The 23,342-nt window shown below is 42.2% G+C and overlaps 1 protein-coding gene across 1 annotated transcript; it reads left to right on the top strand.

The window, feature by feature from the left end:
• Positions 1–12,413: 12,413 nt before the first annotated feature.
• Positions 12,414–16,325, top strand: galr2b (galanin receptor 2b). Its single transcript, XM_084036706.1, has 2 exons — positions 12,414–13,072; positions 15,385–16,325. The coding sequence occupies exons 1-2, from the start codon at positions 12,657–12,659 to the stop codon at positions 16,145–16,147; spliced, it is 1,179 nt and encodes a 392-aa protein (XP_083892832.1). The 5' UTR covers positions 12,414–12,656; the 3' UTR covers positions 16,148–16,325.
• The last annotated feature ends 7,017 nt before the right edge of the window (positions 16,326–23,342 follow it).

The raw sequence follows: 23,342 nt of genomic DNA, 5'->3' as shown, positions 1-23,342 counted from the left end.
CTGTATGTATGTATGTACACACAGTGTGTGACATTGTATTCTGTAGTTTTCTGTACAGAGTTAATTAAAACTATTCAAAGCAATGCATTATGATCTAATCAGTTGCAGCATCTTGCTGCATACATTTGCATATTGATGAGGAAAGTAATTTTGTTCGAACTAGTGCAAGTAGGCCTATTAACATCTTTTCTATGGAGAAAAGCCTTCAGTGCCGGCTCTGTGAGAACTGATGCTGATCGACGCCATTGTTGTTTTTAACAGTCTCGTCCATAAGCAGCTCCTCACAGGAAGATACATTTTTATACCTAATTTAATGTTTTGGGTTAAATGCTAATATTATATTAGCCAATATTATATGAAAGAAACTACTTGATGCCTCTCATTACTAAACTCTGTTTCTGAGTGTCTGCAGGCACTTCAGTGAAAAGCACCAATTAGGGAGATAAATGGGATCGGGTTTGTACAACACAGAGGTTTTAGAGATGTTTACAACACAGATATCAAAAGGAAGAAATCCACCCTCTCCAGCCTCACAAATAGTGTTCGAAACGCGGATAAGTGGTTGGTTCTGCTCCAAACGGCTGGCTGTTATGAAATTAACAAAAAGGTATTCAATTAGCTGATTGCATTAGAGGCCTGCAGAGCACGCAGAACTCCCATTAGTCCAAATACTCCATATCAAGCGATTATTGGGCAGAGAAGCGGAGCGATGCTGAGTGACATGAAGGGTTTACGAAGATGGAAAACAATAGAAAACACTTAAAAATAGACATTCGGTCTGTGTTTGCTGAAAGGTCATCAAACGTCGATGCCTCAGACTTTCTTGCCTCTCGTCTCGGAGGATTTCAGCCCAGGTGGTGACGGAGAAACACATGGAAATTCACTCAGCGAGTACCTTGTTAATCTCAGGTGATGAATGGCTACGTGATCACTTTGTGTCTGTTTTCATTCGTTTCAGTGCACCTCAAGGATTTCTGACTGACTGCTGCCACGAAGAGGGATTGGTGTCTGAATGATTCTCTTGTGACGTTAAACATGGCCGTGAATCCTCATGGCTGCGTTTTCTAAGTCAAGCTGAACCTTTTCAGCATATTTTTCAACAAATAAGCAAGTTCTTCTTACGAGAGTGAAGTTTTCTGCTTATTTTATCAAAATGAAAAGGATTTATTGTAAATATCCAACAAAACAATGATTTATTGGAATAACTTCCTTACTTTATTGTGTAAAGAATAACTCATCAAATAAAAATATATCATATTTTATAAAAGTATACGTTTATGAAAGCCTTAATGGTTGGTTTTCTACGTGTTTCTGTAAAACTGTAAAACTCTCGCTCTCATAGTAAATAACAGGTGTCGGTGTCACAGGTGGAGACTTGTTTCTCAGCTGGAGATTTATGACCGGGAGGAAAACACACCGCTTCGTCTTCATCAATGTCACTTCACATCACAGCAGGAAACCAGGAGAGCGGATCAGGATGTGCCGGCGGCGGCGGGAACCTTCTGCCCAAAAAAGGGTCCACCCAAATCCAAAAACACATCTTTATAGAATTGATTGCCATGGTAACGAGACGTCACTAAAGCACCAAAAAACACACACATCACCTTCACTTGAGATGTCCAACCGGTTCACCAGCAGCACCAGGACCTGGTCTGGCTTCTGGTCTGGAACCAAATGGGCCCACAAGCTACCTGGCAGTGTTGCTTACTTATCGTTTTAGCCCAGCTGCTGTATTATTATCAGCAAACAAAGACTGTATTGTGCTTACAGCTCTGCAGAATGCTCTCATGTACGTCATGCTTTTTAATTTTCTCTGCTCTTATTCCCACCAACAGTCCAACAGTGACATTTACCTACTAGGATATTATTATGGGTGAAAATCTGATGAGAGCACAGCGGGAGAAGAAATTCATTACAGCCATTTAAAAACACTGGAAGCTGGAGGCTGAGCTCTTAAAACTCAGTGGGTAGGATTTCATTCCAAGTATTACTTGACACTCATTGGGCTCGCTGGAGTGTAATTCTGTTTTTTTTTCTCTCCCCTCGCTGTAAAATGTTCCGTCATTGAAGAGATGAGTGGTGTTCAGGCAGAAAGCAGGTCACGGGAACAGCTGATGGTAAACTCACAGTAAAGGAGGGATTGATCTAATTTACCTTGTGATTGAAGTGTGGAGATGAGTAAAGGGAGCAGAGGTCAACAACGACAGTTTCAATCAAATAGAGACTACTCAATAAAGTAAATACTGTACGCTCTGCTATGAAAGTGTAATATCCATACTGAATATGAGTGTGGGATTGGGACACTATAGACTTTGGCTAGTGTGAAAAAGTTACAATTATGATAAAAAATCTGGGAAATGTAGCCTATTTGGTTCTATCCTCCACCATATTTTATAATATTATATTAAAAGGTACTATTATTATGTTTCATGATTACTTCTGAACCCCTTCTATTGCTGGAAAACGTACCGATATTTACAAAGTATTGAGATTTTGAGATAAAGTCAAAATGTTCCTTAAAAATGAAATTGTAGAAAAGTGATATAAAATATGCAGCATCACAGAAAGATTGGATGGATTGGATGATTTTGTTAAAAAGGTTCAAATGTTCAAGGTTGAGCCAGTTTGTCAGAGATGGTTTTATTTCCTGGTTGGGTTGTAAAAGATTTCAAGTGTGAGGATATATTTGAAGCTCAGGAGAAGACTGAAACTGTTATGTTATTTCTGAGTGCTGCCGCCCACTTCACCTCCCATTGATTAAATCGTCATTCTTTAGTACCGCAGCTCTCTGCTCCTGCTAGTAATTATCTCCGTTACACATTTCTCCACCAAATTCATGCTCCAACAAACCCAAGGACACCGGTGAGCGTCTGCAGCACGATCAATATGAACCGGTCCAGGTCAGTCAGGGGTGAGGAGCTCTCCTGGGCGCCACCACATTTATGTTACCCAGCCTTTCAGCCAGTCATGCATTCAGAGACAAATCCAAAGAACAACAGAAAGTACACCTTCAAAGTTTACCAACCGACAAACCCTGGTACATGTTTTTGTGTTTCACAAGTCAGCATGAATGAACGTCTTCCATCTACAGAGGATGCAGTCGAGCATTAAGGCACCTTTTCAACTCGTATGGTGTTACAGAGCAGAAACTAAACCGACGTGTTAAATCCACGACTGGAGACAAAGAAGATCTGATTCTCAGTGACATCAGAAAACAAGCCTGTGATTGAGACGTGAAGCTGTGATAATGCCGACACGCTGGTGTCTATTTACCACAATCAGCATCACATGAAGCATACTAATACACTGAATACCAAGTACATACATGGTAATATCAATTCTATGGTCCTTTGTAAGACCAGTATTAGGGTACATCCTCTGTGAACAATGCACACAGCCAGCTAAGCGTTCAACAGCTGTTGATAAACACAGTTTTCTATCAAATCGTAGAGAATGTATTTCTCATTTTATTCAACAGGACCCATTGGCTTGGCAGCCAGTCGAAAAAATGTGTTTTGGGCAAAATACATGAATAATAAATCATATAAAGTGAACAAAAGTAGAGAAAACGCAGAAAAGGCTGCTGAGGATCCAGAACTCCCACAGACTTAACTCAGAAATGCCAACACTGACCGGTTACCATGGCTATTATAACAGTAAGACGACCAGCTGATCCTGGTGCTGCGTGGATGGTATATGAAGAAAAACATTAAAAAAAATAAAGTGTTTCTCTCAGCTTTAGGCTGTCTACTTGTTATTGATATTTCCTCAAATGCAGAGTCAAGGTGAGCAGCAGATGTCAATCCATAATGCAGCATATTCATAATTAATGGAGTGGGAGGGACGTTAGAAAGACAAAATAACAACACGTATTTTGCTGAAAGGCATACAGGCGTGATCACAGGTTGATTTCAGCAACAACCAGAAACCAAAGTTTAATAAAGAATTCTGATGCAATAAACAGCATGGGGTAATAGGAAGCAACCAAAAACAGCCAGTAGAAACAAGTGAGCCCAAACATGAGGATTCAAACACTCGCTTTAGACATTATAGTAACAAGAAATACACTCAACTGCTGCATGGGCTTCTTTTTGGGGGATTATAGACAGATTTCATAGGAAAACACAGATTCTACAGAATAACAAACTAAACAACCACAAGTACGGAAGCCGGAAACGCCCAAAAAGGCCATGCAATTGACGTCAAACAAACATCAGCAGCGAAGCAGCCACAGATAGCAACACAACCGCTACTGAGCCAAAATGTCACCGCAGCACAGCGGCACAGCCTTACCTTTGGATCCGGGAACGGCGGGTCAAAGTCCGGGCAGCAGGCCGCGAACGGAGCGGCCGAGGTCCGACAGCAAACACGGCTTCGGTCCCGACATCTGGCAGCGCGCGGGAAGACAGCGCGCGGGAAGACAGCGCGCGGGAAGACAGCGCGCGCCACACTGCGAATAGTTATTTAACAGTCAGATCCGGTGTTGTGACGTAAACAAGAGTTGGCACCAGCGAGCCGCGACGAGCGACAGGTTGAAATATCCGCCCGGAACACCTGCGTGAATGTGATTGGACGTCACGAAGCACACGGCTGTGCGAGGGCCAATCAGCGTGGAGCAAAAACAGCTAATCAACCAATCAGCCAATGGGAACACGATTTCAACTCTCCCTGAAGCAACCGCGTATTGAGCCTGTATAGGATTGTTTTTACACTTAAATATTTCACATATAAAAGTTGTTTAGGCCTTTAAAGTATATTTAGACTTTTATAGATGTTATTGTATTTGATAGAAGAAATGTTTTGCTCATCCCTGCACACATGAAACCGGCTTCTTTCCAGTAAATACACACATCTCTAATGTAAGCTGTTTTTTTCAGGTTTAAATAATAAATCAGATTTCTGTGTGGTGGGTTGGAGCATCCCCCGCATGTGTGTGTGAACTCAAAGCATCATGAAGCATTAATGTTCATTGTTTTCTTCTCTCAGTCGATTTCTCAGCAGCCGCAGGTAAGAAAAGTTATGATTTGTACAGCAGAGGTGAAGTCAGATGTTTTCAACAAATAGATAAATGTTAATTTATCATATATCATCTTCTCCGATGGTCAGAGTCAGAATCATAATGGATCCCTGGGAGGATGTGTGCGTTATAGACATGTAGACATATTAAAATGTAAATACAAGACGATGTAAAATGAAATGTAAATTATATATAACGATGCATGCACAGAAGGTGATTACAATTCCATTTAAGTTTCCTTATTATGTCTTGTTTTTGTCGATTACACTGAAGCAGTCATCTGTTCGTGGCCGTGTGAGCGCCGTCCCTCTGCTGTTTTGATGATGTGTTGTTTGAAGTGGTTTTTCCTTCGGGCTTCCTGAAGGATCCTCCATGAAATGAAACGTTCTTCCTCCGGCTTTTGATTGGGGTCAAAACAAACTCACCCTGAATTGACTGCAGGCCCCGTTTCTAATGGAGGCCTTTTGAAAGACGCCGCCAACAGATCCATATAGTCGTGGTTTCGGCGTCATGACGTCACATTAAATAAAGCCAGAGGGCAAGTGTCCTGGAAATTAGTGTTTTATCGCAGCGATGGGGAGAAAATACTCTGTGATAAAGTTCGTACACTCACCAGTAATCCTATAAGCCAAATGACCACTGTCTCCAGATCAGATCGATGTGAGCGTTTCTCCTGCTTCGCTGCTTCAGGCTGTGAGTGAGAACACAGAGTTCACATCATCCGACGCATCTAAGCTGTCAGATTTCAGCAAAACTCTGAAGAATTGAAATATTGTCAGAAGTGCTTTGAAGCTGATGCCAGACTCATGCTTCTCGTTTTGTAACTGGGGGAAAAAAAACAATCCCTGCGGAAATTACACCCCAAAACAAGTACCTCGCACTCCATCCTCTTGATTTGTTTCCATGACAACCGGGGGGATAATGATATGCAGTATGCAGCTGAGACCGGGACTGACCCACTGTGCAATATGTCACTTTGTAATCACGCCTCATTCTGCCGCTGAGATGAATATGCTGATGACTCAGAGTGACAACATGAACGCCATGTTGTCTTCACAACGTGTAGAAAACGCTCCTTTTGAGTTTAGCTGTTACATAATGAGGTCATGTGATCCATAGATGGGGCTGTTGGACATATTTTTGACCTGATGGTGGCGCTGGATGTAAACAAAGGGGATCACCAAAGTTGTTCCGATTCCTCCAGAGGGAGCATGAATGTTTCTTCCAAATGTCACGGTAATGCATCCAAATTAATGGAATGTGAGCCACATGGTGGCGCTAGAGGAAGGGGGGATTCATCCTCAGGGAACCATGAACGTCTGTACAATCCAATCCATCTTGTGGTTGTTGAGATATATATATATATTTCATTCTGGACGAGAGCAGCGAACAGACCGACCATCAGATGTTTAAATGAATCTCATCAATGATGAGATGTCCTCATCCAAAAAAAAAAGAGGTAGGCAAGGCAACTTTATTAGTATAGCACCTTTCATCCACAAGGCAGACTCAAAGTGCTTCACATCATAACATGTCATACAATAAAGTGAAAAAATAGAAGAATTACTAGAAAATAAAGGCAAAATTAAAATGCATTACAGAAAGACAAGGAGAATAAAAACATATTTGCAATAATAAAAAACAGTGCAGACGTTAAAATATTTAACATAAAAGTAGTGCATTCACTTCTACAAGTGTTATATAAAGGATAGTATTGATATCTGTGCACTCATACAGATATTTACAGTCACATTGACTCAACCAGCGCTGCCTCAAAGTCCTCAAAGTTCACATTCATAACTGATGCATTCCCAAAAAAACAATTAGGTTAAGACTTTGAGTTGGATATGATTGACCAGAAAGCCATATATAATACCAGTGAGGTAAACGACGGCACATATAGAGTCCACCAATGGACGTATTGATCCCTCAGCACAGTGTGAGCTCACGATCAAGAGCCAAGGTGTGCACACGAGATTAACACTTCACTATATAAATATATATATATATATATATATATATATATATATATATATATATATATATATATATATATATATATATTCTTGCGCCTCCACTTCTGCACTGAGAGCTCCCAGATTCGCACACAGCTGAACCCGTTCACTCACAATTAAAATCAATTAAGACTGTAAAACATCAATATTGAACGCAGGCTCTCCACGCCTCGGGAGAAGACTAATTAATAAGAGCTGATTGAATCCAGAACGTGTGATTCTTTGAGCGACGTTGCATTTTGAATTAATGAGTGTGTCAGTGTTTTGATCACACTTTTATCAGAGGAGATATTTCATGTCACGGGTACATGTTGTCATGGCTCCTCTCTGAAATCAATTCATCTTTTATTTTGTAGAAGAATAACTCTTTCTTCACGTTTCAGGGAGCGTTACATGGAGACAAACAGCCGAGTGTTTCCATGAAGTCATCAGGGGAGTCTAGTTTATTATAGTTGGCAAACAGTAAAAAGAACTCCTCCTCTCCAGATACCAACCTTATGCTGAATTCTGCTGAGAAATCTCCGAGGTTCAACTCCAACAGAAGAAAACGTTGTTGTTTTTTGTTGGCCTGAAGCTGCATTTTAATAATTCATTCATTTCCATGCAGACTATACTCTGTAAAATGTCATCCTAACTCCTCGTGTTCTGGGGTGGAAATCAATCCTGTATTCTTTTTTTTTTTTTTCTTTTTTGCCATCCTTTCAATCTGCGGTTGCCATGGAAACACCCTCACGGAACAACACCCAGAGGTATTCCTGAATGTTAATTTTCCTGACAGCGAGGCCAGAATCCATCATTGTCCAAACTAAGCAGGTGGTCCCGCTGTGTGAGGATTTTAATGATCAAACAGGTAACTTTAGGTGTTAGTTGTCTATACGACGGATCAAATCAATGTTCACTGTTCATAACTTTGTGGGCTTGAACAGTGGGATGACATTCAGATTGTGTCTGTGTCAAATACTGTAGAGACGGGGGAAAACATATTGACAAAGTGCAATAATAAATGACATAAATGGACAGTAAAGTAATGGATGTTAAAGCATGCTTTGGCTTCCAGCTGTGTGTGTGTTTGTGGGCGTGGACGTGCTGCTCCGTGATGAATGCTGGCTGACAGCATGTCAGCAATGTGTCAGACTGAAGGGTGTCTGGCTGCATTATTAAGAGTCTCCAATCAGGATCCAGGTACCCGAGCCAGCCCAGACCACGTCAGACCCCTGCTGATTTGGCAAAATGTTTTCTACTCACACTGACGACGATGCTTGTGAGTAAATTAATAATCAGGTTGTTAGGGCCTCAGTGGCAGCAGCCTGGGCCCTTCTCTGCTTTTCTTCATGTGGATCCTTTATTAGAGGTGTCAGGATCCAATACATACAATATCTGGGGAAAAAGAGCATGAACATCAATTACATTCTTAATATATTAAAATATGAGGCTAAATCTATGTCAGGAGTCAGCTTTTACTGTTTATAATAACATAACCTGCTGTTTATAATAACCCTCTAAATCGTTTTTGTTATTTTCATCTACATTACTCATAGCACAACATTAGTGGATGATATTTTTCCATCCTGCTTGTTATATGAGTCATCATTCTCTGACAAAAACTCAGCTTGACCCTTTAACCAATTCTATTACCTTTTCATTGGATTTTCCATTTTATGCTTGTTTGTTTGCTTCTATGTTTGGATGAGGGAGTCGAGGGAGTGAATTCCATTCATTCATTCTTCAATAATATTTTGGGTCTGAGTGATTATGACATTTTCTGAAAAAGCAAGTAATAAACAGTAATTGCTTGCTGAGATATGCATTCGATGATAACATCTCATAGTTCAATGATCAGATCTAAACCCTCCAAAGCTGCGAACCACAGAGATTCCTGCAGCAACAGTCATAAACGTTAGCTTGAGGATGTGTTATTGACCCTGTGTTCATGAATAAAGATGCACGTTAAACATCGCCTCAAGCATCAGATGTTTTTTCCTGTTCCTGCAAGTTCAAATAAAACATTTGAAAACATCCATCCAATGAAGTGACTCGTTTGATCCTACAAAAATAAATCACATTTTAAAAACTTCTTCAGAAATACCCAAACCTGAATTGATTGGCTAAATTGAATGGTGACACTTAACAAGCGACGGTGAGGATTAATGCGGCTGCAAAGGTCAGCGCCTCGTTTGGGGATCGGCTGATTTGGGTGCATGTGTCAGCGATCAATGCTGCTTCAGGGGTTATTTGTCAGGGAACCTCCTGATTATGCACTGATGGCGGATAGATTGGCGGGATGCCCCGGCTCTGTAATCCCTTTTCTGCAGTGAGGAGTGAACATTGGATGTGGAGGAGTCCTCACTAAGGGGAGGAGGAGGAGGAGGAGGAGGGGAGGCGGAGTAAGAGTATGATAGCAGCAGCACAGGCAGATAGCGGTGCACACTGGGAGAACAGAGGCGTTCAGAGTGGAAGCATCTTAACGGGAGCAGCTCTACTGGGAGTCTGGTCCACAAGCTGAGAGGAGGCTTCCCATCCTGCCGTCGTCAGGTAGGTTTACCACGCTGCGTCTGCCCGGGCTGAAGCTGAGTCTGCTGTTAGTGTGGGATAGAAACGCTGCAGAGAACGTCTGCAATTCAAATTCATGTCACACGCAATCCCCCTGTCTATAAAATGCAGCAATGATATGTAAAGTTTGGTTGTTTGGCTGCATAAACAACCTCCCAAATTTAGCTTTGAGTCATATTCTAGCTCTGTGATGTGATGATGTAATCTGTGCCTGCTCACCGTTATTGTTGTTTGAAATGCTGAAGAATCTCCTGTGAAAATTGTTTCATCCACATTATCACTGTCCTCCTCCTCCTCCTCCTCCTCCTCCTCCTGGTCTCGGCTCTGTTCATTACTCACTGTTTCATTTCCAAAAACTCTAATTGCGCCCACACGACGGTCACACTGAGCTCAGCCACAGTCGGCGAGCTGTCAGGACACTACCAGCTCATCCATCTCTGGAAACGGATGCCCCCCTGTTTGCTGGGATCCCCTCCTGAGACCTGTTCGTCCCACCGCAGTCGGATATCTAACATCAGTTTAAATCGTCCTCCCTACTGGGAAGAACTGGGGGGAATCCGCCTCAACATCAAAGAGGCTGCTGAAGTCAGGTATCGGCATCGACAGAGCTGAGGAAAATATCTCTGCAGCGACTGACAACCTCCGAATAACGTTACTAAGAACACATTACAATCCCCCTGCAGAGGGTCATTTATTTGCCCGTCATCAGTGCATCCTCAGGCACGACTGTGATTATGCAGGCGGACGGGCAGCCCGTGTTCAGATTCAAAGGATTTTTGAAAGTTTAATCGTGTTTAATAATTCATCTTAGGCTGCTGAGTTTTGAGCAAAGGAAGCATGAAAAGCCTTCAAATAATGTCTCAGAGGATCAGTTTTAATGGTCTGTGTTTACAGAAGCCTCATAAAAATACAGTTTTCTGTGATTGATTTCTTCATCGTCGGACGACAGCCGAAAACACAATCTAATCGTTCCATCTCGGCTGCAGTCGGAGCTCCTGAGCTGGAAGATAAATGCGACAGCACATCACTTGCAGCACATTGGTCGTTTAAAAATGCTGCTCTATTAATTTAGGTGGGATAATTAGCAACTCTCTTCATGGCTCTTCAGCTCTACTCAGATCTACGATCTTGCTTTAGGGAGACTTGGCACATGTGGCGTCATCAAGAAGACCAAGAACATAACCGAACTGGATCCACATTCGCTCAATTTGGGTTTTTATCTCCACACCAAACCAATCCAAATGAAAACCGTCGTTTGATGATGATGTAACTTTACATTCAGGAGGCGTCAGCGGTCAATGAACGGTTTGTCTGCATTGCAGAAACATCAGAGTCCCCCCTTCTCTTGGTAAATCAGCACGAAGAACTGATTAGAATACACTTGAATCAGATGTAGCTGCATCTGCTCCCAGCAGCCCGTCGTCACCTCTGGAGCCCCAGCTGGATGTGGGATTTCAGGTGTGAAGGCTTCTTCTTCACAACCTCAAGACACGACAATGTGAGAAATATTAGAATATATTCTTAACATCCAGTCGATTAAGTCTGTTTCCTAGAAACTGTTTGTGTCTCGGTGCAGGGAGCAGGCAGGGAGGAGCTTTACCACCACTAAAACAGCCCTTTCTCCTCAAAACTGAGTCACGTTTCGAGGTGAAGATTTTGTCGCGATTGCGTTTGATGCATCATACAAAACATTTGAACAATTTTTGGTTTCAAACTGGCTGAATCTGAGTTGGGGAGGAAATACGTTTCCCTCCAAACCTAATTGAGAGTCGTTTTTGCAGGATTGCACAAAAAGTTCAGCGTCGGAAAGGCAGGCAGGTAGAGCTGTCAGAAAGCAGCTAAAACGACCCGGGGGTCAGGGGTCAGGGGTCAGGTATTAATAGTGACTGAGTAGTTGGGGTAGTGAGGACAGGTGAGCAGGAGGGGAGGTGAGGACTAATGAGACAGAGGTGAACCTGGTCGGGGCGGGGCGGACCATCATAAAGCAGGGGGAACATAAAGATGCATTAGGAGTGAACCAATTAAAACAGGAAAAGAGTGTCAATGTTCTCGCATTTTAACGTCCTTGGATTAAATGAAACATTTACAGGCATCGAGCTTGTTGTGTGATTCTCTTCTCTTCAGCTTCACCATCAACAGCAACTCTTTACTTTCTACAAAAACCCTTTACAAACCAGCAACACGTCAGAAGCCGAGGTTGTCATCGGTGACGACGGGTCGTGGCCTGAAAGCAAAGATCCCCCGGCTCACATGGACTCCTGCTCTTCGTCCTTTTCAGAGAGAAATGAGCCGACGAGAGCACTCGAACCGCTCTGGGATTAAAGCACAATTCATTGAATTAGAGAGGAGAGGAGGCTGGAAGTGGCTCGGACGCATTTACCTAAAAAAAAGCCAATAAATCTCTGCAGGATGTTGCATGAGTCACCGGCAGGAAAAAACATTCACTTGATAGGTGAACCTCAGTAAACCTTTCTAAAAGGAAATGGAGTGGAATATGAAGTGTGAATGAATTCAGCAACATTTCTATTTAGATTGAACTTTGCAACCTTCTTTGTGATGGTAACAGTGAATATAGTCCCCGAACACATCTGACAGTATGTCACCAGCCAATTAAAAACAGCCTCTAATTCATTTTATTATCATGTGTGACAGAAACCCGCTGGGGATTACTTGGATAAATAAGTCTTCTGGTGCGTTCAGGCGTTGTCAGCCTTTTTAGTACAATGTTAAAAAGAGTGAATCATCATCATCGTCGTATATATATCAATATGAGGCTTGTCTTCAAAGGTTTCCTTCACTAGGCCCCGCCCACCGGAGCCCACACTGTCACTGCCCTGAATCAATCAAGAGTCTCCAGTTTGAAGGACATCCAGGATGTCAAACAGTTTAACTGGATAAACTCCAGATCACAGTCACATTACATCTAATTCCAGCCTCTCCGGGTTTCACTATTACGACCTTTAACCTCGACTAGCTCCGAATCCAAACCTGCATGTTGTCAGACCCTGATCTGAGACGGACGAAGCTACGCTATGATTGGCCGATCTGCTTTCTAGGCCTGGTTTCGGCTCCTCATGCTGTATTTTCTCTCCTCTCCTATTTCAGACTTTCCAAACATGTCTGACTTTGAGGACTTCAGCTGGCCGGCGGGGCAGGCCAACGTCTCGGAGAGCTACCAGCTGAACCCGGCCAGCGTGATCGTGTCGGTGGTCTTCTCCCTCATCTTCCTGCTGGGCACCGTGGGCAACAGCCTGGTGCTGGCCGTGCTGCTGCGGAGCGGCCAGGTGGGCTACAACACCACCAACCTGTTCATCCTCAACCTGAGCATGGCCGACTTCTTCTTCATCATCTTCTGCGTTCCCTTCCAAGCCACCATCTACTCCCTGGAGGGCTGGGTGTTCGGCTCCTTCATGTGCAAAGTGGTGCACTTCTTCATCAACCTCACCATGTACGCCAGCAGCTTCACGCTCGCCGCCGTCTCCGTCGACAGGTAGGTTTATTATCCGTCGCGTCCCAGAAGAGAAAATACAAACACACGTTATATAACGCAGCAAAAATCCTTTCCACTTAACAGGCTATTGTTTGACATTTGAAACATCCATAATCCCTTTTCAAATTACCTTGAAATAATTACTGTAAACACGAGAGAGATAATTATTATGACATATTACCCATAAAGCCCTTTGTTTCCTGCTGCAACACATTGTTGTTATAGCTGCGAGTACAGTAAAGGTTATCTATTAATCCATCAAACATTTTTCATTTAATTCTGGTAAATGAAACAGACAATGTGTGAGAGAATATGCGATCATCACCATCTGTGATCCACATCTGCGTTAGAGACTTCTCCGCTCTGATTGGTGGAGCCTCGAAAATGCCATTAGGAGCAGAGGAAGTTGCATTTTTCAACAAAGAGCATCAAGGCTAAACATCTTATGAAGGTTGTAGAACTCTGAAGGCTGTAAAGAAGCTTTCATACAACACAAATGTTATTTTCAACAACAGCTCACAGACAGAATTAGACCTATAAGACCTTACAGACACGCTGCATCTGTAATCGACCATCTTCTGAGAGAACCATGCATCATCCCCGGGTTGGAAATTACATCCCTGGCAGAGAGCCTCATTATGGCTGTCAGACAACATCCTCGGGTCAATGTGGACAGAGTCGCTGTGCGTCTGCCCTCCGCTCACACCGGCTGTGTTTACACACAGAGGATTGGATAGAGATTTCATCCTGTTTCCTCCACAGTCTGGGAAAAAGAAGCAGCGACATCAGTCCACGTTAATGGATTTCTGCTCTTTTCCTCCTCTGCTTTTTGTGTAACAAGTATGGAGGAAAAATAAAAGGCGGCAGCAGCCTACAGTTGCCCTTCAGACCAGGAATCCCCAACAGGAATTAAATCACGGTTCAGCCTGAATGAACAGCGGCAAACACACACACTCTCGGTCTTTCATTGGGAAATATTTGCTGCTACAGTGAGCCGCCCACGGGCAGATCATACTCACTGTGATTCCATGCCAGACAAACATCCCGTGTGAAAATGATTCAATAGACAACAAAGGAGTTGGCATTATTGCTTCTAATCAAGGAGTACATTATGCACAATTACTTAACTGTGTAACTACGATAATATGATGCTATTTGTGGCTCCAAAACCAAAAAATATGAGAGAGAGAATCTACATATGGATTTATTAACCTCTATGTTCAAACGTCTATGTCTATCTACAGTAGTACAGCTATATGAATATAGCAGTTGACTACATCATGGGTACAAATCCAATATGCACCCATGATGTATATATACATACTGAAAGAGCATCTGGATTGAGCCAACACATCATGAAGTGGGGGGGGGGGGGAGTGTCATTACAGATGTTTCCCAGAATGCTTTTCAACGTTTAAATTGATCTCCAGTTCAGAGAAACACTCGGCTTCCTCTTCCTCTTGCCACACGTCAGCCGACTGGTCATTAGCGATCCCTTTCTCAGAAATCTGAACATACATAGTCAGGTCCGAGCCTCCGTCGTGCTGAATGCTAAGTGTCCCTCATCCCATTCCAGTCAGGTTTCACGGACCAGAGTGGCCGTTGCCTCCGTTTCCCGAGAGCAATCGAAGCGTCTTGCAAATGCAGATGTGGCCGACGTGGATTTTGCAGCGTTTTACCCAGAATCCCTGTGTTCTGCAGCACTTCGTTTACTCTCAGAGACCCCGAAGCTCACGGCAGCATGTTGAACACAGACTTCCCTGTTCGACAGAGGTGTCGATGAGGCGATAACTTCAGCTGTAAGGTGTGAAAAGCAGCGTGTCAGACCACTGAAGGACATCTGTGAGATAGAAGCATCAGGCTCGTTCTTCATGACACCTTCAGATGTGTGGAGGGATTTTCTCCTGCAGCAACACTAACAATGTGCCATGCATGATTTTACCAAGCGGTGCATGAAAAAAAATCCAACCTCATAGATAATCCTACAAAATCTGTGGGTATAAAAGCCAGTTGGAGATATTTCCCTGAGGCGTTCTTTTTATTTTTTATTCAATAACCCACAACAGGCTCCGGTGTGACCGATCATCATCCCACAAAGTAGCAGAGAGTGTAGAGGCTGCAGCATCCTGCAGTGTTCCCTCCAGACAATCAAACTATTGGTGAATAAAACCACAATCAAACGTTCCATCATCGTGGATGCAGAAGTGAACGATGCCACCTGGTTGTGAAACGGTTGGAAATCCTTCGTGGACTTTCTTGCATGTCATTACATCACCTAACTCTCATTCCACATCACTCTTTTCTCTATAAAGGTATCTGGCCATTCGCTATCCGCTGCGCTCCAGAGAGCTACGGACCCCGTGTAACGCCGTGGTTGCCATGGTGATCATCTGGGGTCTTTCCCTTGTGTTTGCCGGCCCTTACCTCAGCTACTACGACCTGATCGACTACGGCAACAGCACCGTGTGCATCCCCGGCTGGGAGGAGCGGAACCGCAAGGTGCTGGACACGTGCACCTTCCTGTTCGGCTACGTCATCCCCGTGCTGATCGTCAGCCTCTCGTACACGCGGACCATCAAGTTCCTGTGGACCGCCGTCGACCCCCTGGACGGCATGTCGGAGTCCAAGAGGGCCAAGCGCAAAGTCACCAAGATGATCATCATCGTCACGGTGCTCTTCTGCATCTGCTGGCTGCCGTACCACGTGGTGATCCTGTGCTACCTGTACGGAGACTTCCCCTTCAACCAGACCACGTACGCCTTCAGGCTGCTCTCGCACTGCATGGCCTACGCCAACTCCTGCGTCAACCCCATCGTCTACGCCCTCGTCTCCAAGCACTTCCGCAAAGGCTTCAAGAAGGTGTTCAGCTGCATCCTCAGCAAAAACGGGAGGAACAAGGTGCACGTGGTGCACGTGGCCAACACGGTGCCCGGGTTCGAGGCGGGCTCCACGGAGGTGTCGCAGATGATCGAGGAGCACCCGCGACAGAACGAGTGCGAGATGATCAACAGGCCGATCGGCGAGCCCAGAGAAGCCACGGTGACTCTGAATCTGCCCTTTCAGCGGCAGACTTGACGAGTGATTCAGCCGCTCAGAACAGATTGCCTTACGTGAGACACTGCAGCTAAGATTAAAAAAAACGTTAATTTGTCATCATGAAATTCACAGTTTTGGTGGCAGAAAGGAAAGACAGATAAATAGTGTTGAGTCCACAACCAAATTTGTGTTTCCTTCATCGTAAAACTCCCATAATGCTCCACTAACATATAAACTCAGAAAAGGTTCATATTTGACTAAAAGTGAAGATTCTCAGTGTTTCCTGTCTGCACCGTTTGCCTTAACCAGGGCCTGCACTTCGGTCGTGATTTAAAGCCCCGGTGTGTCGGATCGGCTCCACTCACCCCTCCCTTTCCAAGCGCGCCAGGAGAACCTGCGAACGCTCATTCATTGTTTTGACTTTGTTTTCTCCAACGAGGCTTACTGCTCAATAATTGCAACGTCATCATTGCAGAGTGCAGGTTTTGGTTGCTTAGCAACAGCAGGAGTGCGACCTGATGAAAAGATGGAATATTATACGAATCCTACACACTGGACCTTTAAATGTGTTTTGTTGAGAATTATTCCAGCACTTTTTTTAAAAGAGCAGCAACAGAATGTGTCCCATAATGTCACACTTTCTCCTTTTTAAATGTTTCTATGTATCTCTGACGTGATCTTTTCTTCACACAAACACAACTGGAACTGTAATCACTAAATCCGATTTTGACTGGTTTTTTAGAGATTGTAGTTTTTCTAACTGGAGACATTATTCAGTCTGTTTCCTTTATATCTTGCATGCAGATGCTGTTCTGTCGTATCAAGATATTGCTGGTATTTTAATTATCGTATATATTATAAACAAACAAAACTCTAAACTTCAATTTCATTCGTGCTTTTGGACCTCGAAAACCGGACACATTTTCTCACTTTACTTGTATTTTGCGATGATTGTATTCACGGCATGTTAATATACGGTGTAAAAATATTTTATATTTAATTGAATTTATCAATGAGTGCACTTACGCAGTTAAGAGTTGTGTCTTTTTAAAGAAGCATGTGTTTTTGTGTATTGCCGAGCGATGCTGATGGTTTACATGGTTTCTTCCCGCTGTGTGTGTTGTTAGCTTGTCTCCTACCTCAGAGCTGTAAAATAGGAAACCTTCTTGTCTTTCAGCGTCTTCTGCTCAGATGTTATTTAATGCAATCTTCCTCTTGAGAGACTAATTTCCTGACAGAACCCTCTCCTTTGCACTGACCAATCTTCATTTCTTTCCTGTGATTTCACCCTCTTACTGTATAAAGTACTCTATTTCTGTTTCATCATGTTGACTTTTCAACCATTACAGCCTGTACATTTGAAGAATATATATATATTTAAATAGATATTTATCAATGCTTTAGAGTATTATGTACTAAATAAAATATTTTCTTCTGTGAGATTAAAGTGGAGGTTTTATTCAATTCAAAGTGTGCAAAAAACAGATTAAATAGAGCACTAAAAGTGAGATAATGTGTTTTTGTGATATCAAATCCAATGATGATGATTATCTGCAAAGATAATAATAATAATAATAATAAAAAAACCGGAATCTAGATCATAAGATAAAAACGAAAAATTGGGATGAAATAAGAAAAAAGAAATAAAAATCTAGTATTGGTCAATATCTGTTGCAGAAAAGCAGGAAGTATGAGTCGTCTTCTTACTGCCTCTTGCTTCTTTGTGCTGTTTTCTGCTGTAAGAGGAAGAAATGACATTAGGAAGCAGAGCGGATCCCCCAGAGATCAGAGATCCCCCAGCGCTGACAGCAGAACGGGGCGACGCTGCTCTTCTAAAGGACACGCTGATGAATAAGTGATGCTCTTGTTGTCATAAAAGAAGCTCACTCAGTTAGCATTTACATAAGAAGACTTAAACTTCTCCACTAAGTTGTTCTGTTACGTTCAGGGCAACAAAAGAGAAGACAATGATCAATAACATGTGAGGCTGTTTGACCTGAGAGATCTGGTCGGCCGTTACCATGAAGACGTAGACGACGATGTAGCTTCCTTTGGTCTTTAATGGCAGAGCCGGAGACACCAGAGGTCTTCTGATCCACGAGAACCCACAACCACAGACCCTCATTAGTGGGACGAACGAGGGATGTTTTCTGACACCATGTGGAACATTTCTTTCACACTTTGCCATCAGTGTGGAGGAATAATTAGACTCTTTTCCCTCCGGCTAATGAATCAACGGGTTACAGCTTTTTCTCAGTTGTTTTTCTGCACATTTCCTTAAACACAACTGCAGCTCACTAAACGTTAAGAACACAGAGCTTTTTGATGCATTTGTCTTGTTTTTCAGCCTTGTGGTCAGTTTGTGTCTCCTTGTAGTCTTTTGGGTTGTTTTCCTCCTATTTAGAGTTGTTTTGGTCTCTTTGTAGTCCTTTTATGTGTCTTTGTGGTCTTTTTGTGTCTCTTTGTGGTCTTTTGGGTTGTTTTCCTCCTATTTTGAGTTGTTTTGGTCTATTTGTAGTCCTTTATTGTGTCTCTTTGTAGTCCTTTAATATGTCCTTGTGGTCTTTTTGTGTCTCTTTGTGGTCTTTTGGGTTGTTTTCCTCCTATTTTGAGTTGTTTTGGTCTATTTGTAGTCCTTTATTGTGTCTCTTTGTAGTCCTTTAATATGTCCTTGTGGTCTTTTTGTGTCTCTTTGTGGTCTTTTGGGTTGTTTTCCTCCTATTTTGAGTTGTTTTGGTCTATTTGTAGTCCTTTAATGTGTCTCTTTGTAGTCCTTTAATATGTCCTTGTGGTCTTTTTGTGTCTCTTTGTGGTCTTTTGGGTTGTTTTCCTCCTATTTTGAGTTGCTTTGGTCTATTTGTAGTCCTTTAATGTGTCTCTTTGTAGTCCTTTAATATGTCCTTGTGGTCTTTTTGTGTCTCTTTGTGGTCTTTTGGATTGTTTTCCTCCTATTTTGAGTTGTTTTGGTCTATTTGTAGTCCTTTTATGTGTATCTTTGTAGTCCTTTAACGGGTCTTTATGGTGTTTTGGATTGTTTTCCTCCTATTTTGAGTTGTTTTGGTCTCTTTGTAGTCCTTTAATGTGTCTTTGTAGTCATGTTGTGTCTCCTTATGGTCTTTTGGGTAATTTTCCTCCTATTTTGAGTTGTTTTGGACTCTTTGTAGTCCTTCAATGTGTCTTTGTGGTCTTTTTGTGTCTCTTGGACTTTTGGGTCGTTTTCCTCCTATTTTGAGTTGTTTTGGACTCCTTGTAGTCCCTTTATGTGTCTTTGTAGGTGACGACCAGTGAGGTCCTGACACTCTGACACTCTGTAAGCCGTTCATTAACTCATCCATGAGCCATAACTACTGATTTTTAACTTATTATTCAATTATCTAATGATATTCTACTTTTTCTTTCTATCTCACGTCTTACTTTTTGATTTTGTGCGTCCAGAACGAGGCTCCGTCGCCCCTCTGCTGGTGACGTCAATTTTGCACCAAATATCTTCAAGCAAGTTTTAGTAAGAAAAAACCTGCAAGAAAAGAAAGAGAAAGACATTTCTGTTAGAACAATAAACCATCAGAAAAACTCATTCTTCTGAGCGGGAACAAATTGTTTTTTTTCTCTTTCTTGTGACCATGAAATAACAGCAGAAGACATAAAAGGATGTCGCTCCGTACCAACAGCCCCATTATCACAGAAGAAGAACCGCGGAGGGAACAAAGCTTTCACCGAAAAAACACGCCTTGCACTTAGACGATCAGAAGAGGGGTCAGGTGGTTGGTCTTTCTTTTCTCTCTGTGGATGCCTTTCGTGATGTAGCAGCGGAGATGAGGCCTGTTGGGTTGGAGGTCATGGCAGGAAATTATCATTTATCGAACTGACACCCTTGACAGCGTTGGTGCCGCTGCTGTGGTTGCTCTGGAAACCACGCGGCAATAATTCGCAAGGTTTTTTCAGGGTTTAATCATGTTGCCTCAGACAGTTAAGCTTACAAAAATGAAGGTTAGAAAGCAGTTGTTTATTTTGTAGAAGTTTTGCGGGTCTGACGCTGATCAAACAATAAGAGATCTTCCGATTTTTCAATTTGAGCCGAAGGGAAATGAGATTTGAGGGTGTTTGGTTGCTCTTTCCAGGGTGAATCCATTGGTACTGAAATAGGCTGCAGCTTCATTACATTCTGCAGTAAAGACTTGATGAAAACGAGGAGGGAGAGCTAATAATCCAAGAGAACAACAGCAGAAACCTTGGTGGAAGCAGTCTCTGCTCTCCAAGGTCGGAGGTAAGCTGCGGATGGAAGTTAATGGTTCGTACGACAGCAGACAGAAGCTCTAATCGTTCTCTATAGGTCTAAAAAAACTCACTTTTTTTCTTTGGAAAAGTATCTACATAACATGAAGATGAAAAATGATGTTTCTTCATATCTTAAGGTAAATGTGTTGCTCCAGGCTTTCATGTGAATACAAGAACACTTTCAGCACTTCATATAAGTGGAAACCGACATGACTTTTCTCAAAACCTCATTGAATCAGTCTCTTATTGTATGACTGCAGAGCCGGACCAAATCCTCCAAGGACGAAGGTGAAAAACCCTGTGGCTGGATGACTCAGAGGTGGGTGAGATGATTGGTGTGGTGGTGCACACATTAGGAAACAGCAGGCAGCAGGACGGAGTCATACGGCGTCGTTGAGAGGTGAAATAACTGCTGTTGAGACCCGAGAGCTCAGAGATTTAGCTTGAAATACTGACTGATGGTTATTTCTTCGATTTAACTCCACAAAGAGCTTGAAGGCTGTGATAAAAAAAAGCTTTTATTGTTTAATCAATTATGAGTCCAGTATGAGCCTGCGTTAAGAGCTTCACTGGCAAGAATAGGAAGCAAAAAGCTTTGTGCAGCTCATATCCAGAGGAAAAGTGATTCCAGGCTCTGGCTATCTTCTGAAATGTCCAAACAGCATATTTAATATGACTACTTATCTAAGAGCGCCCTCTTCAGTCTGTGATGTAATATTACAGTTATGATGGACCTACAATATGAAGCATTCTGTGATTTCAACACCTCGGGGAAACGTTTAAAGAAGATTTTCATTTAAAAGACAGATTTTGTTCATTCTTGTGTTTCTGAGATTTCTCCTAGAACACGTTTAAAACCTTTAATGTTCAAAACACACTATAGTTACCGTCTGCCTGTATTCATCCTCCATTTTATTACATCTTAGCTCCATATTTACTTCAATACAATAAAAGATGACTTAACATGTATTTAAATTATGATCTACACAAATAGATTTTGTTTCTGTGGAGGAAATGTTTGGGTGAATCACACTCCAAAGTCAAGCGCTGGTTTATTGCATGTATTTATTGTCCAGGTACCTTTAATGGTAACCATGCTAGTTAGTAAACAGGTCCAGGGTACTGAATGTGCTGACTGGGCTGCTGGTTGATGACACATTTAAGTTTTACATATTTACATAGAAAAGGAAGGAATAGTGACACAAAAAAAGAACAAGACACATAAAATCAAATGTAAAAAAAGGAAGCGAATCCCCGGGATGTCCCACATCGGTCTGAAAGTCACACAGCAGACATCATTAGCTTAGTAATAAAGGCACTCTCATGTTTATTATATACATTTCATTGATCTTAAATAAGGGAAGTTTGGGGGCTTTCACAGTATGAATCATAACAGATTTGATACTCTATATTTCAAACGAAATAAACAATGAAAATCAATACTTGTAGTATTCAACATGTACTCAAAGGATTCATAATTTAACAGACAAAAAGGACCGCTGGAGGCAAATGCAGTAAATATATTAAAGTTAAATTGATTGAAGTTAGGCATCTAAAAAAAAAGAAACATCTACATACAGCACTCTGGTTTCAAGGTAGCTTTCTGCCTTTTATCCCACAACATGACGGCCGTTATGACGGCTCACGCCTCACCGTGGAGCACAATGAGGAGGTAGAGGGGAGAAAGCGTGGTGGCCTTGAATCTGAACAGTGTTCCTTCCCCTTCACTTTGTGCTTTTCCAGTGCATAACATTTCATTTACGCCAGCAGACAGGAGGGACGGGAAAGAAATGGCTCAGGCCTTTTCTATCGCGGTGCAATAATAAGAACGAGGAGGTCTGAATGTCCCGGGAGCGCCGCAAAGTGCTCCATGTGAATGAAACAGGATGCATCAGAAAACTGCAATCATCGCAAAGAACATTCTGGTCTTTGTGCAAGAGCATCACTGATTACATTTATATAAAAGAATGAATACCAAGGACGCCGAATATTAAGTGCAATGTGAAGGGGTCATTCAAGAGCTACGTGTCTATTCTACTTCTTCCTCTTTGGTGTAACGGGATCCACTAAACTATCTATTCCTGCCAGGCACGAGATGGAGCGTCGATAAGCTGGAGAAGGCTGCATCTTAAACATCCACCCTGTTTTTAACTGATCGTCAAGCTAGCAATGATTCAAAGTTTAGGAGTCTGGAGGAATCAACATGGAGGGACGTCGAAGCTGAAACTCCCGACGTAAACATCATGAATGCAACATTTCCATCTCCTGATAGCATTCGGATGACATTCACTGGCCTTCTCATTCAAATGCTGTGTGTGAAGAGGATCTGGGAGTCTCTCTGCACGGCTGGACACCACCAACCGAACCCAAACCGTCATTCAGTGTCAAACTGGCAATCGCTCAAAGAAAACCAAGCAAACTGGCAGCGAAGAAGAACTCTTTTTGTCTTAAAAAAAAAGGGTTAAATGACTTAATAGTAAAACCTTTAGAAAAGTGTCATTGAATGTTGATTGTTCTGATAGCCTCCGATAGGGCTGGGTGATACAGAGAAAACATAACCATATTTTTAACCAATATTCATATCGTCAATGTATCGTAGGGTTGACCGCGGGCCATTTGTGAAATATTTACATTTAAATAATCATCAGTAACGTGGATATAATTTATAAATAAAGAGGGTAAAAGCAAATAATAGAACAATTAGATCAGAACATTAAAACACATTACTGTAACGCCGTATTAAGATATGCTAAATCTCAGATATCTAGCATCATATTGATATAATATCAATATATAATGCTCAGCCCGAGCTTTTAATTGTTTAGAAGAATTTCTTAACTTATTTACTAAGTTAATTAATATGCCCAATAGAGATTTTGGAGGAGGGGAACCAGCTTGCATAGATATTCAACTTGTGCTTTCCAATCACATCTAAAAAAAAAGAAATATTGTACGATTT

This window comes from Eutrigla gurnardus (assembly GCF_963514095.1).
Source record: "Eutrigla gurnardus genome assembly, chromosome: 20".
NCBI lineage: Eukaryota > Metazoa > Chordata > Actinopteri > Perciformes > Triglidae > Eutrigla > Eutrigla gurnardus.
Note: the sequence above shows the minus strand (reverse complement) of the source record. Positions and strands in the feature narration are given on the sequence as shown.